Source organism: Penaeus vannamei, chromosome 1 (assembly GCF_042767895.1).
Source record: "Penaeus vannamei isolate JL-2024 chromosome 1, ASM4276789v1, whole genome shotgun sequence".
Lineage (NCBI taxonomy): Eukaryota > Metazoa > Arthropoda > Malacostraca > Decapoda > Penaeidae > Penaeus > Penaeus vannamei.
In genome coordinates, this window is record NC_091549.1 from 16,396,945 (window position 1) to 16,409,444 (window position 12,500).

The following is a 12,500-nucleotide window of genomic DNA, read 5'->3' on the forward strand; positions in this document are numbered from 1 at the left end:
TTTTTGTTTGACCTCTGTTACAGGCATTTTTCCACAATGTGCGAGTTTTCTTGAAACACCCAATATATATATATATATATATATATATATATATATATATATATATATATATATATATATATATATAGATAGATAGATAGATAGATAGATAGATAGATAGATAGATAGATAGATAGATAGATAGATAGATATGCATACACACACACACACACACACACACACACACATATATATATATATATATATATATATATATATATATATATATATATATATATATATATATATATATATATATATGCATACATACATACATATATATATACATATACATATATATATGTATATATATATATATATATATATATATATATATATATGTGTGTGTGTGTGTGTGTGTGTGTGTGTGTATGTATGTGTGTGTGTGTGTGTGTGTATGTGTGTGTGTGTGTGTTTGTTTGTTCGTGTGTGTGTGTATGTATGTGTGTGTGTGTGTGTGTATGTGTGTGTGTGTGTACGTGGGTTCGCCCATGCATATGCCAGTTAAAAGATTAACTGAGCATTAGGCATGATTTATTCATGCTTGTTCAATAAACGTCAGTTTTAGTGAAATGTTTGAGAAGCTTCACAACAATATGCACTGTCATTACTGCTGCTCAAAAAATGCACTGAAAATATATATCACTGTATATTGTTAAAAATAATTAGAAATGCTTTGCGATGTTAATGTATGACATTCAACAAATATGAATCTGTACTTATTTTATAACATATTGTAGCAATGCAGTTATATTAGCCGTCTTCTGATCATGTTTACATAATTATATTACATGTATTCATCTACTGCAACAAAAGTGTGTCATTGTCAAAATATATCAGTATATACCGACAGTAATAACATATTCCTGTTGATGAATATAAAGTTGAAGAAATTATACTCATGATCCCTGAGTGAAACTTCAGATTCGATTCATATACTATTCCAAGAAAAATAATTATAGCTCTATATTGCATGCAACAAAATAAAAACGCAAAACCCATTAGATAAAAGCCGCCATAAAAGTAATTCTCCCATAACTTTTGGAAAACTGCTTTGTTGTTTTTATTTCAATGTCGAATGTTTGCGTGACTCTCTCGGCGTCAAATTTTGTGAAGTCATTTCGAGGCGAGATGGGATTCATCACCTCTGCCGGTAATTTACTCGATTTTTACCCTGTATAACTTACCTCTCTTATTTCCACCCATCATAGAAAGTGTCTAGGATTAATGGTGGATGTTGTGAAGTAGGTGGAATAAGACAGACTTTGTCATAAGAGGGAAGGAAAGGATGTTATTGTTTGGGGAGACTTGTCACTCGTTGAGCCCGGTGTGGGACCTAGAGTTTTCGTCCTTTTTGTTTTTATTTGTGTGAAAATTGGGATATTTAGGAGTGTTTTTTTTTTAGTCAACTAGGAGACAGAGATGAAATGCATGAATATTGTGGTATGTAAAGTGAAGCATCAGCAGGAGAGGAGAGTGAGTTCGCAAATGTTGAGGGAAAATGCAGGTCATGTTTTCAAAGTGAATTGATTAATGAATAAGTTGTATCTTTGTGTATAAAACCTTTATAAAGCTCATGATTGCCAGTATATGATGATTTCGTTATTTTGGGGGAGGTATGACTATTCTTCAAGCAAAGGAAAGTGACATGTATAGGAGGGTTTATTTCTTAGCAGATATCCTAAGATAGGACTGTATTCAAAGGTTTTCTAGGCATCTTCATGTTTTCCTGGTATTACCTTTGCTGTTTTGTTTAGTACTTGTTCTGTATAAATTGTGTACACTAATACTGAGAGTCTATATGACTTGCACTTTTGGCAATCTAATGAATGCGAATGAACCTCCTCGTGTATATTCATACAATATAGGGGATAGACTGGTCCATTATGTGGTAATTGTTACCGAGAGCAATAAGCCCTCCAGAGATAGTCCCCATACCAGGGTATCATGCAAACCCAAACCTAACCTTTTAAACTTTCTTTTATTCCCTAAACAGGGAGGTAAACTCCCTTGTACCCCCCTATATTAGCACTTTGTGCCAAGTTATAGTAAATAGACTTTAACCCATTATTGCCGGTATATTTTGAAGCCGAACATAAAAGATTCCGGGCGGCTACAAAATCGGGCGGAGAGTCCCTGTATTCTGCGGCCGCAGCCCGCTGCTGTGTCGGAGCGCGAGCCCCGATATAGCATCACACTGGCGGGACACCTGGCAATGTTTATTTTTCGGGTGTCTCATATGTGGGACAACCATCGTTATTGGGTTAAGAACGCTGTGTGAGGGTGTTGTGGACTTTGTCTTAGGGCGGTGATATGCAACAAATATTTTCATCATTTTGTGATGAATATGATGCAGCTCTATTTTGCCAGAATTTATCTAATGGAAGGTTTAGTAGACATTGTGGTAGCTTTGAAGTTATGGGGGGCCAGAGTGAGTGCATGATATTATGGATCTACCTATTGACTGTAGGAAGCTAGAAGTATTTGTTCAGGAGACTTCTATGGAGCCAATAGATATGGTGAATTAGTAATCCTTCACAGTATGGACATAGTTGTCAGAGACTAAGTCCCTAACTCCACATCTAAAGATATAAATATCAGTCTAAATTGCCGTGACTGGGTGTGCATGACTGCCCGAGGGGCAGTCCTCAATATTGAATTTTAACACCAGATTAATCAAACACTGCCTTATTAAGTTAAATGAAGAGATCATCAATGAAGTTAACGTAAATTCTTACTCTAACAAGTTCCAGGTTTACTCTTTGTTTGGGGTGGAACCTATTTAATTATCTATGATTGTGTAATGAGAGTGCACTGCTGTTTACTTTCTAGTCTCCAAGGATAGCTAAATAATGCATTTTACAAGCCCATGGCTGGTTTAACTTGACAATGACCACCGGGATAGTGCTAAAGTTGAGCCCTTTCTGTAAACCTTATATTTAATTCTGTAGGGTAATTAGATAATTTGGTATGGTATATGTTCAGAAAATGAAGACCTTTGTCAGTCCAAGATGGTTCAATGCTCTATCCTGTAATAAAGATATGATTGATTCTCTGTTTTCTGGCATTAAATAATTTAGTAACTACCTTTGTAGATAAGCTACTTTTTATATTTTACCCTGCAATTTTTCTGGTAACCTTCATACTCTCCTCTACTATTAGGGCAAAGTTTGCAGGAATTGGGAAGGGGGGGGGGGTTCTGCATTACAATTCCTGCAAATTTAAGTAGTAGAGGGCAAGAGGAATCCATTGACATCAGTATCACTGTAATCAGCTGTGTGCAAGGCTTCTAAATGTTTAGCACAAGAAAAAAATTATGAGCACTGACCAAAGCCTTTCTTTGCAGTGAACAACTTACTTTAACCTTGCAAAGCCTGGCTTTTTGCATTTTTAAAATGGTGCTGTACTTTGAAAGTATTATTTTCTTTCAAATATGGGAAATAGTGAGATCAGATGGGATGGCTAGGGATATATTGTGATTGGATGGGAGTCTGGTCGTGAAGCTTCCGAGGTAGGAATGTTTTTAGTTCATATTAGAAAACATACAATTTCCCCACTTTATGAGTTTGGCTTCAGTATAAAGGATTTTATAGGAAACAAGGATAAGTTAATTTAATCCACTTACAATGGGTGTCCCACAAGGAGACACCCAGAAAAGTAAACATTGCTGGGCGACCCGCTGGTGCGACACCAAATCAAAGCTCATGCTCTGATTTTGTTGCCCGTGGCGGCCGGGGCACGGGCAGGTTGCCAGACTCATCTGTGCACCTATTTTGAATCTACCTGGAAAATATCATTTTTGGCTTATAAATGTACTGTTGCTAGTGGGTTAAGACATATTTTGAGGGACTAACTCTTCAGTGACTGCAGTCATGGCCAAACAAGTGAACAACTTGTATGGTATAACTTAGAGTTGGATTGATGTTCATTACATGAAGATACATGCCAGTCCAGTCATATCATGGCATGTGTGTATATGCCACCCATTTGCAATGGTTTAATCGCATGATACAGTTCTATACAAGTTTGCTTAAAATTTGCTGAAAGTTGTGAAGAATGACACATTCTTACATTAGCCCAACCAAGGTGCCATGGATTGCAAGGAAAATTGTTGGGTGAAATATGTCTTTGATAATGTCAAATGTATTTTATATCATGTACTTTCATGAACACACTAGTGTTTCAGTTATTCAGATAGTTGATATATCATACATGTGCTGAGGTTCTACTTTCATTTGGTTATATTGAATTAATTAGTGGTTATTTCTTGGTAAGATTTTTCTCTCCAGTATTATTTTTATTGCTGAAAGTGCAACCTCTTGTACATGTATATACTACCCTTTGCAAACTGAATTAGGCTCTACTGTCCATTTGATGTATATCCTTATTTATTCTGGCTAAATTCAATTTTCATGATAATGGAAATTAATTGGTTTAATGTGATATCAAAAACTGTTTGTATTTTAACCTCAAATGTTGAATAAATCATTTGGGAGCAAAGGAATTATACCTCAAATCATCCACACTCCATCATCTGCCTGCCTTTTCATTTATGGTATACTTTGATGGTGACTATACATTAGAGGAATGAATTAACAACTTTATTATTTATTTATTTTCATTTATTATTTTTTCAGCGGGCATCCTGGCCCTCTTGGATGAGAATGAAGATCAGTTACGAGTTTTTGCACTGGAGAGACTCAATGAGATAACAGATACTTTTTGGCCAGAAATTGCAGACTCTATCCAAAAAATGTAAGTTATGTGCTTGAATATTAAATTCTTTGCACTTGTGCAATAAATTTGTTATTTAAGAATGCAAGAGAAAATACACTCTCTAATACTTGTTCTGTTTGTATAGTAAAAGTTTGAGTAAATATATAAAGATTATCTTAGTTGATGTTTGAATATAGGTAGACCAATCTATTTTCCTGTCTAAATATATATATATATATATATATATATATATATATATATATATATATATACATAATGTATCTATGTAAATTATTAATTAATTGATGCATGAAGATTTACATAAATTAATATACTTTTAAATATCAGTCGTATATTAAATTTTAGTGTAAATATCCTATTAGTTCCATAGATATTGTGTGTTGAAGACCAACATGAATTAAGAAAAATAGATAAGGTTATTGTCGGAAAATTTTATTTTTTATTGTTTCTGCACATTTATAAATAATGATATATAATTACCCATGATTGTCTGTTCATGTATTGTAAAGACCAAATTCCTTCTGTCTTTTCAGTGAAAAACTTGAAGAAAATGGGGAATTTCCAAAGCGAGAGTTGGCTGCTCTTGTTGTATCCAAAGTTTACTTTCATTTAGGATCTTATTTAGATTCCCTCACATATGCATTGAGATCTGGTCCAATGCTGCATCAGGATAGGAACCAGCTTTACATTGATACAATCAAAGGTAAGTTTTATGCACTGCTGCCATAAGATGAATGGTGTTCATGAACAGATTTTATTTCTATGTATCACAGTATTATTATTATTATTATTATTATTATTATTATTATTATTATTATTTTGATAAATTAGTTTACTACCTATTTTCTGCATACAGTTCATGCCATTGACCATTACATCAAGCTGAGGGCACAGAAAGATGCAAAGATGGATGCCAGATTAGAAGAACTGCTCAACAACATGTTCAAACGTTGCATCACTGACCAGCAGTACCGCCACGCCATTGGCATTGCACTAGAAACTCATCGGATGGATTGGTTCCGAGAGGCTATCATGACTTCTGTAAGTTAAGCAGAGTTTTAATGGGAAATGAATTGAATTTTAAGGAATATTACATTTAGTTTAGGATACACTTATTAGCCATTGAATCAGGGCCATAATGAAATAAAGCTTTGGCTACAGGTTTTGTTTCATAGAATGGTATTGAAATTTTCTTCTGTTGCTGTGATATGATTAGATACTGTCACCAAAATAGAAACCTTTGCTTCAATTTATTCTTTAATATTAGTTCAGATGTGCTTGCTGTTACATTCAAAATTTCTGTGTTGAAATTTTCATATACTTCAGTACTATTATCTTGTCCATGACCTTAAGTTTTTATATTTGTTAGAAAAAATGGTGAAAAAGGAATCAAAGCAACTAGTCCATATATGAAAAAGAGTTTGGAATATGCTTCATGCTTAATTTAATTAAAAGTATTACTACAGTGAAATTTATCTTCCAGGATGACATTGTTGGAAGTCTAACATACTCCTACAAGATTGCCATGCAGTACATTGAGCAGCGTAAATTCCGTGATGAAGTTCTAGAGGAGCTTGTCTCTCTTTATCAGGGCTTAGAAACACCTGACTACGTGAACATGTGTCAGTGCTTGATCCACTTGGACAAGCCCCATGAAGTTGCTTCCATTCTTGACAAACTGATCAAGAACGACAGTTTAAAGAGTGAAGCAATGGTATGTTGGTTCCTTTTTGGTGTGTTCGTTGAATTTAAGCCCAAAAAATTACCTTTTTTATGTTTTGAAAACCCCCATTTTGCTTTTCAGTAGAACATTTTCAACATCATTGTATATGTATGATATATATCAGTGTATTATAGAATATTTATCAAATCATAAAGTTTTGAAAAGAGGAAACAAAGTGTGCATGCTATTATGTATGTACATACATGCTTAACTAATGAGACTTAAAAAAAACAAACTTTCATGTGCTGAATGTAAATCTAAAATTTGATTTCAGGATAATGAGTTAATGGCCTATCAGATTGGCTTTGATTTGTATGAGAGTGCCACACAAGATCTCCTATCCCATGTGCGCCAAGGCCTTCGAACTACTGCTCCAGTGCCCTCACTCCTAAAAGATGTTGATGCTGTAACCAGTACCACTTCAACCTCAGCAGCACCAGCAGAGGGTTCAACCTCAGGCACTAACGAGGATGAAGAAATGGCTACCCCGCAAACAGAAGAAGAAAATGCTGATACAGCCATGAGTGAAGAAAAAACACTGGATGATTTGGTAATTAGTGTGATCGTTTATTAGTTATTGTAAAGTGTACTATTTTGTACACTTTACAATGAATTAGACACGTAAGTGTGGAATACATTATATAACGATATTACATGTGAATCCATTATTGCACACTTTTGGGGGGGTTATGTTAGATTGCATAATACATTTTTCAAGAAATATTAGGATTGCAGCAGCGAGTATTAATGACTAGGAAGATACATTTTTAGGGTAAGCTGGAAGATTCTCTAAAATAGAAATAATTGTGGCACACATCAGTGCACTTGGAGATGGCCAAAATGAATAGTTAGCTTGAAATACAATGTGAAATAATCTAAATAGTGTATATTACAATGTATCTTTTTTTCAAAATGTGTGGATTTTATGCAACAGGGAAAGTAATTCAGGGTTTTACAGCTGCCAATTTTAACTGTTCTTGATCATCAGGATTACCAATGCTATAGTCAAATGCACATTTGTAGCACAAGATTTTAAGTATACTATGAAAAGGTGCTGTCCATATATGTGGACAAATGTGCTGAGGACATATATGCATAATGTCACAACATGGGATTAAGATTATGGCCATGTGATCACTCCTGTCTGTCCTGATAAGGCACTTTCCCCATTCACAAAAAAATACCATTGACATTATATATTTATATTTTTATGTATACTTTTGTATTTATAATTTGATTCTATGCATTTATGTGTATGATGTGCTTTTTTCCCCAGACTGAGTTGGAGAAGACACACCAGAACCGTGTTGCAAATCTAGCAAGAATTCTTAGTGGAGAGATGACCATTGAGCAACACCTTCAGTTTCTTATTGCCAATAACCACACTGATATGCTGATATTACGACATACAAAAGAAGCTGTGAGAGCTTCTGTATGCCACACTGCAACTGTTATTGCAAATGCATTTATGCATTGTGGAACAACTTCTGACCAATTTTTAAGGTAATCTGATTTGTTCATAGTTTGTTTGTTTATCATATACTTGTTTGATTACTTACTGGTTTCTTTTTATGGATTTCTGTGTGTTAAGTATAGATGCAGGAAATAACTATGATCGGATTAAAGGTTCTGTGCCCAGATTTTTGTATGTCCTCTTTGTCTCAGAGAGAGATTTAGAGAGAGAAATTATAAATGTGTGTATATATACATATATATATATATATATATATATATATATATATATATATATATATATATATATATATAATGATGTATGTATATGTATATATATATATTTATGCAATTGTATATGCTTCGGAGTAAATTAGTTGACACTGAATATAAAGTTCTGGAAACAGAAAAAAAGTAGGGACATTAAGATATTAAATGTTTTATGGCAAATATAGATATGTAAAAAACTAAGTAATCTTTCTAGCAGAATAAAAGGTTCATTTTTCAAGATTGAAAAGTTTTATTTACTATATGTCATTTTGTTAGAGAAAAAAAAATCAAAATCTAAATGTTACAATTGTCTTCTCCAGAGATAACTTGGAGTGGCTTTCACGTGCAACAAATTGGGCCAAGATGACTGCAACAGCGTCTCTTGGTGTTATTCATCGTGGACATGAAAAGGAGGCTCTTACCCTGATGCAGGCGTATTTGCCCAAAGAGTCTAATAGCCCTGGCTATGCTGAGAGTGGGTCCCTGTATGCACTTGGACTCATTCATGCAAATCATGGTGCCAATATCATTGAATACTTACTTAACCAAACTAAAGATGCTACCAGCGACGTAAGTTGATTTTATTGATATGATACATGTATATATATGTATTATTATTTATAACTTTGTGAAAGGGATCCTGTAAAAATGTATCTTGGGATATAAAAAATTTATTAGAAGCATTGTGTAGCTAATGTTTTCTTTGAATCTGTAATAATAGTATTAAGTACAGATCATTGAAATATGCAAGCTTGCTCTCATGCTCATCCTACTATAGCACACATTTACACAACACTGATGTAGGTGAGCATGGAAAAGAGTCATTGGTAAATGGTGTGTGCTTTGTTAGGCTAGTCTGTGATGTATCATTATTGCATAGTGTGTAGGCAGGTCAGGTTTTCTTGTTGATATGTTTTGTGTGAATTGAATTTGCTTTTTTTCATTTTATGTCATTTTGATAATAATACCTATTGTGATTGCAGATTGTCCGGCATGGTGGCTGTCTTGGACTTGGTCTTGCTGCTATGGGCACACAGCGCACAGATGTTTATGAGCAGTTGAAGTATTCTCTCTTCCAAGATGATGCTGTCACTGGAGAAGCTGCTGGTCTAGCCATGGGCCTGGTAATGTTAGGATCGGCAAATGAACAAGCTGTATCAGATATGGTAAATTATGCGAGGGATACACAACACGAAAAAATTCTTCGGGGATTAGCACAGGGAATTGCATTAACCATGTATGGGCAACAGGATCAAGCAGACCGACTCATTACTGAACTCAGTGAAGATAAGGATGCTATTTTGAGACGTGCAGCAATGTACACTGTTGCTATGGCATACTGTGGCACTGCCTCAACACCTGCAATGAAAAGGCTTCTTCATGTAGCAGTTTCTGATGTTGATAATGATGTCAGACGAGCAGCTGTAGAAGCTTTAGGTTTCTTGCTCTTCAGATCACCAGATCAGATACCTAGCATGGTCTCCCTTTTGTCAGAATCCTATAACCCACATGTGCGGTATGGTGCTGCTATGGCTCTTGGAGTTGCTTGTTCTGGCACTGGACAGAAGGAATCTCTAGGATTGTTGGAGCCACTTACAAATGACCCCGTTAATTTTGTTCGCCAAGGAGCCCTTATTGCATCAGCTTTAGTTTTGATACAGCAGACAGAAAGCACATGTCCAAAAGTAAAAGATTTCCGCCAGTTGTATGCAAAGGTGATTGGAGACAAACACGAAGACTCAATTGCAAAGTTTGGAGCCATTCTTGCTCAAGGAATTATTGATGCAGGTGGCCGCAACATGACCATCTCTCTCCAGTCTCGCACTGGACATACAAGCATGACGTCAGTTGTCGGCATGTTTGTCTTCACACAGTTTTGGTATTGGTTCCCACTGGCCCATTTCTTGTCAATGGCCTTTACACCAACTTGTCTTATTGGGCTGAACTCTGAACTGAAAATGCCAAAAATGCAGTTCCTCTCCAATGCAAAGCCATCCACTTACGGATACCCAGCACCTCTAGAGGAAAAGAAGAAAGAGGTTGCAGAAAAAGTAACTGCAGTTCTGTCCATCACAGCAAAAGCAAAGAAAAAGGATGATGAAAGAAAGAAAAAGGAGCAAAAGGATGAGAAAATGGAGGTAGACGAGGAGAAGGAAAAGAAAGAAAAGGAAGAAAAAGAAAAAGAAGAAAAGGAGAAGGAGAAAAAGAAGGAAGAAGAGAAAAAGAAAGAAGAGCCAACTTTTGATTTACTAAGCAACCCTGCCAGAGTAATGAAAGCACAGCTGAAAGTGATGCGCATGGCGGAAGGCTCCCGTTATACCCCAGTGAAAGAATTGAACATCGGTGGTATCATCCTGATGAGAGACATGAAACCAGAAGACAGTGAGGAGCTGGTGCAGCCTGTTCCAGCTTTGGGGCCAAAGACTGAAGAGGAAACCGAACCAGATCCCCCGGAACCCTTCAGATATGTTGATGAGGATTAATTTCTTTATGCTTGTTCTGTGAAGAAACGTGAATTTGTTAAGGAAGCATCCTTAGTGCATTGGAGGATTCTCGTGGAAATAGGGAATATAGGTGACTGTTTAATGTTCTTATATATAGATGTACCAATGACTGATTTTAATTTATTATTTTTTTATAAGGGGACATTCATAACTTTGTATTCTTAGTTAGTAAGTGACGATCTTCTGCTTTCAAAAGGCTTTTTAAGACTAATTTTGATGTCAATATACAAGTATGAAATCAGTCATTTATGATATAGTATTGCACAGTCCCAGTTATGCTACCTGTGAACATCTGCAGAATAAGTAAAATCTAATGTATGATTGTTTCTTTGAATATTAAAGAATAATTGTTTTACTTCTTTCATTTGTAATGACTTTCTAGGTGGGCGTTCTTGGAGGTAACAAAGATTGGATGTCTTTTTAAATAAATAAATATATGAACAGTACAAATGTGTGAATTGACCATATGAAAAAAAGGCTCAATGCCTCTAGGGGCTAGGACAACTGACAGCGTATCTAGAGTTTGGCACATGAGGCATTTCAAGCATTATCAAGCATGCTCCACCAAATCGTTACTCATTGTTGTCATGGGGAAGGCTTAGAAGACGGAGACAGACCCAGTATAGGAAATTGCCCCTATCTTGGGTCTTGGCTCTTGCCTCAACTAATTTTACATGGTCTTTCTCCTTGCCCTTCCCTTTTCCTTCTCTTTTCCATCCTCTTCCATCCATTTCCTAAAATGTGAGAGCAATGCTGAAAGGATGGAAGGCTGACTCATGGACATGATATTCCTTGATTAATCGCCTAGCCCTTAGCCTTTATGGGAACCTTGAGGGGTAGACGATTTTTCTTCCCTATATATTTCAGGCTCACCATGGCCAATAAAGTTTTTTTTACTCTCATTAGGTGCATTAAGGCTTGTCCCTTCATCAAGTAGCCCACCTAAATTTGATTTCATTGGTTTTCCTACCCCCACCTCTCATTTGACGATGGATCTGACTACTGATACTAATACCCCCTCCTCGATTTCTATTGACAACTCTATGCATTCCGAATCTCCCACCCAGGTCATTACTCAACCTTCAGAGAGCACCCTTTCCTCTCTCCTAACATTTTTCACTCCATCTACTGCACAGTCCTCTTCATTTCCTACCCCCACCCCCTCATTACTACTATTCAGCCCAATTGTCCTCATCCCCACAATACTACCTCTACTGCTTCCACCTCCGTAAACCTTTTGAGTACTCTTTTTGGCTCAGCCAAGTGGAACCGATTCTTTGTGACCCCCCTACTGCCCTTTACTCTGAGAATATCCTTCTCTTCTAACAATGTCTAAAAACAAGTAGGCAAGATTTCCTTTCGCAGTCATTCTGATCATTCACGCCTTGTGGCAATTACATCTATGTCCCAAGCACGTGCACTATCTACCCTAACTGACCTCACTGGCAAACTTATTCCTGCCGAGCTTCACTCTTCTTAATACTTGTACCATCTGTTTCCATCGCCCTGACTGATTGTCGTTTGTACGACAAAACTTGATCAGACTGAAAATTACTTATTTACCTGCCTTTTTGACTATGATGCAATAGCACTACAGTGCTACATTATTTCTCCCAGAGGAGAGCGTAAGTCAATATAGCCAAGATTTGCTTCGGTAGACATGACCATCCTAATAAAGTTAGTGTCCTACCCTGTCCGACCATATCGACCCCTTCCTCGTCAATGTCAGAAATGTTGGCGTTTTGGCCACTCAGCCAGACTCACTCCATAGCCCG

The 12,500-nt window shown here is 36.1% G+C and overlaps 2 protein-coding genes across 2 annotated transcripts in view; both read left to right on the forward strand.

Annotated features, from left to right (window-relative positions):
• The first annotated feature begins 1,035 nt into the window (after window positions 1-1,035).
• Rpn2 (Regulatory particle non-ATPase 2) lies at window positions 1,036-11,077 on the forward strand. Its single transcript, XM_027355305.2, has 9 exons — window positions 1,036-1,192; window positions 4,677-4,794; window positions 5,310-5,479; window positions 5,633-5,817; window positions 6,260-6,490; window positions 6,774-7,049; window positions 7,776-8,002; window positions 8,542-8,791; window positions 9,205-11,077. The coding sequence occupies exons 1-9, from the start codon at window positions 1,111-1,113 to the stop codon at window positions 10,702-10,704; spliced, it is 3,039 nt and encodes a 1,012-aa protein (XP_027211106.2). The 5' UTR covers window positions 1,036-1,110; the 3' UTR covers window positions 10,705-11,077.
• A 1,308-nt stretch (window positions 11,078-12,385) lies between these two features.
• Window positions 12,386-12,500, forward strand: part of LOC113804427 (WAS/WASL-interacting protein family member 2) — a 57,430-nt gene continuing 57,315 nt past the window's right edge. Inside the window, exon 1 of the mRNA XM_070125281.1 lies at window positions 12,386-12,449. Within this exon, the coding sequence (XP_069981382.1) occupies window positions 12,386-12,449 (64 nt within the window). The remainder of the gene's footprint in view (window positions 12,450-12,500) is intronic.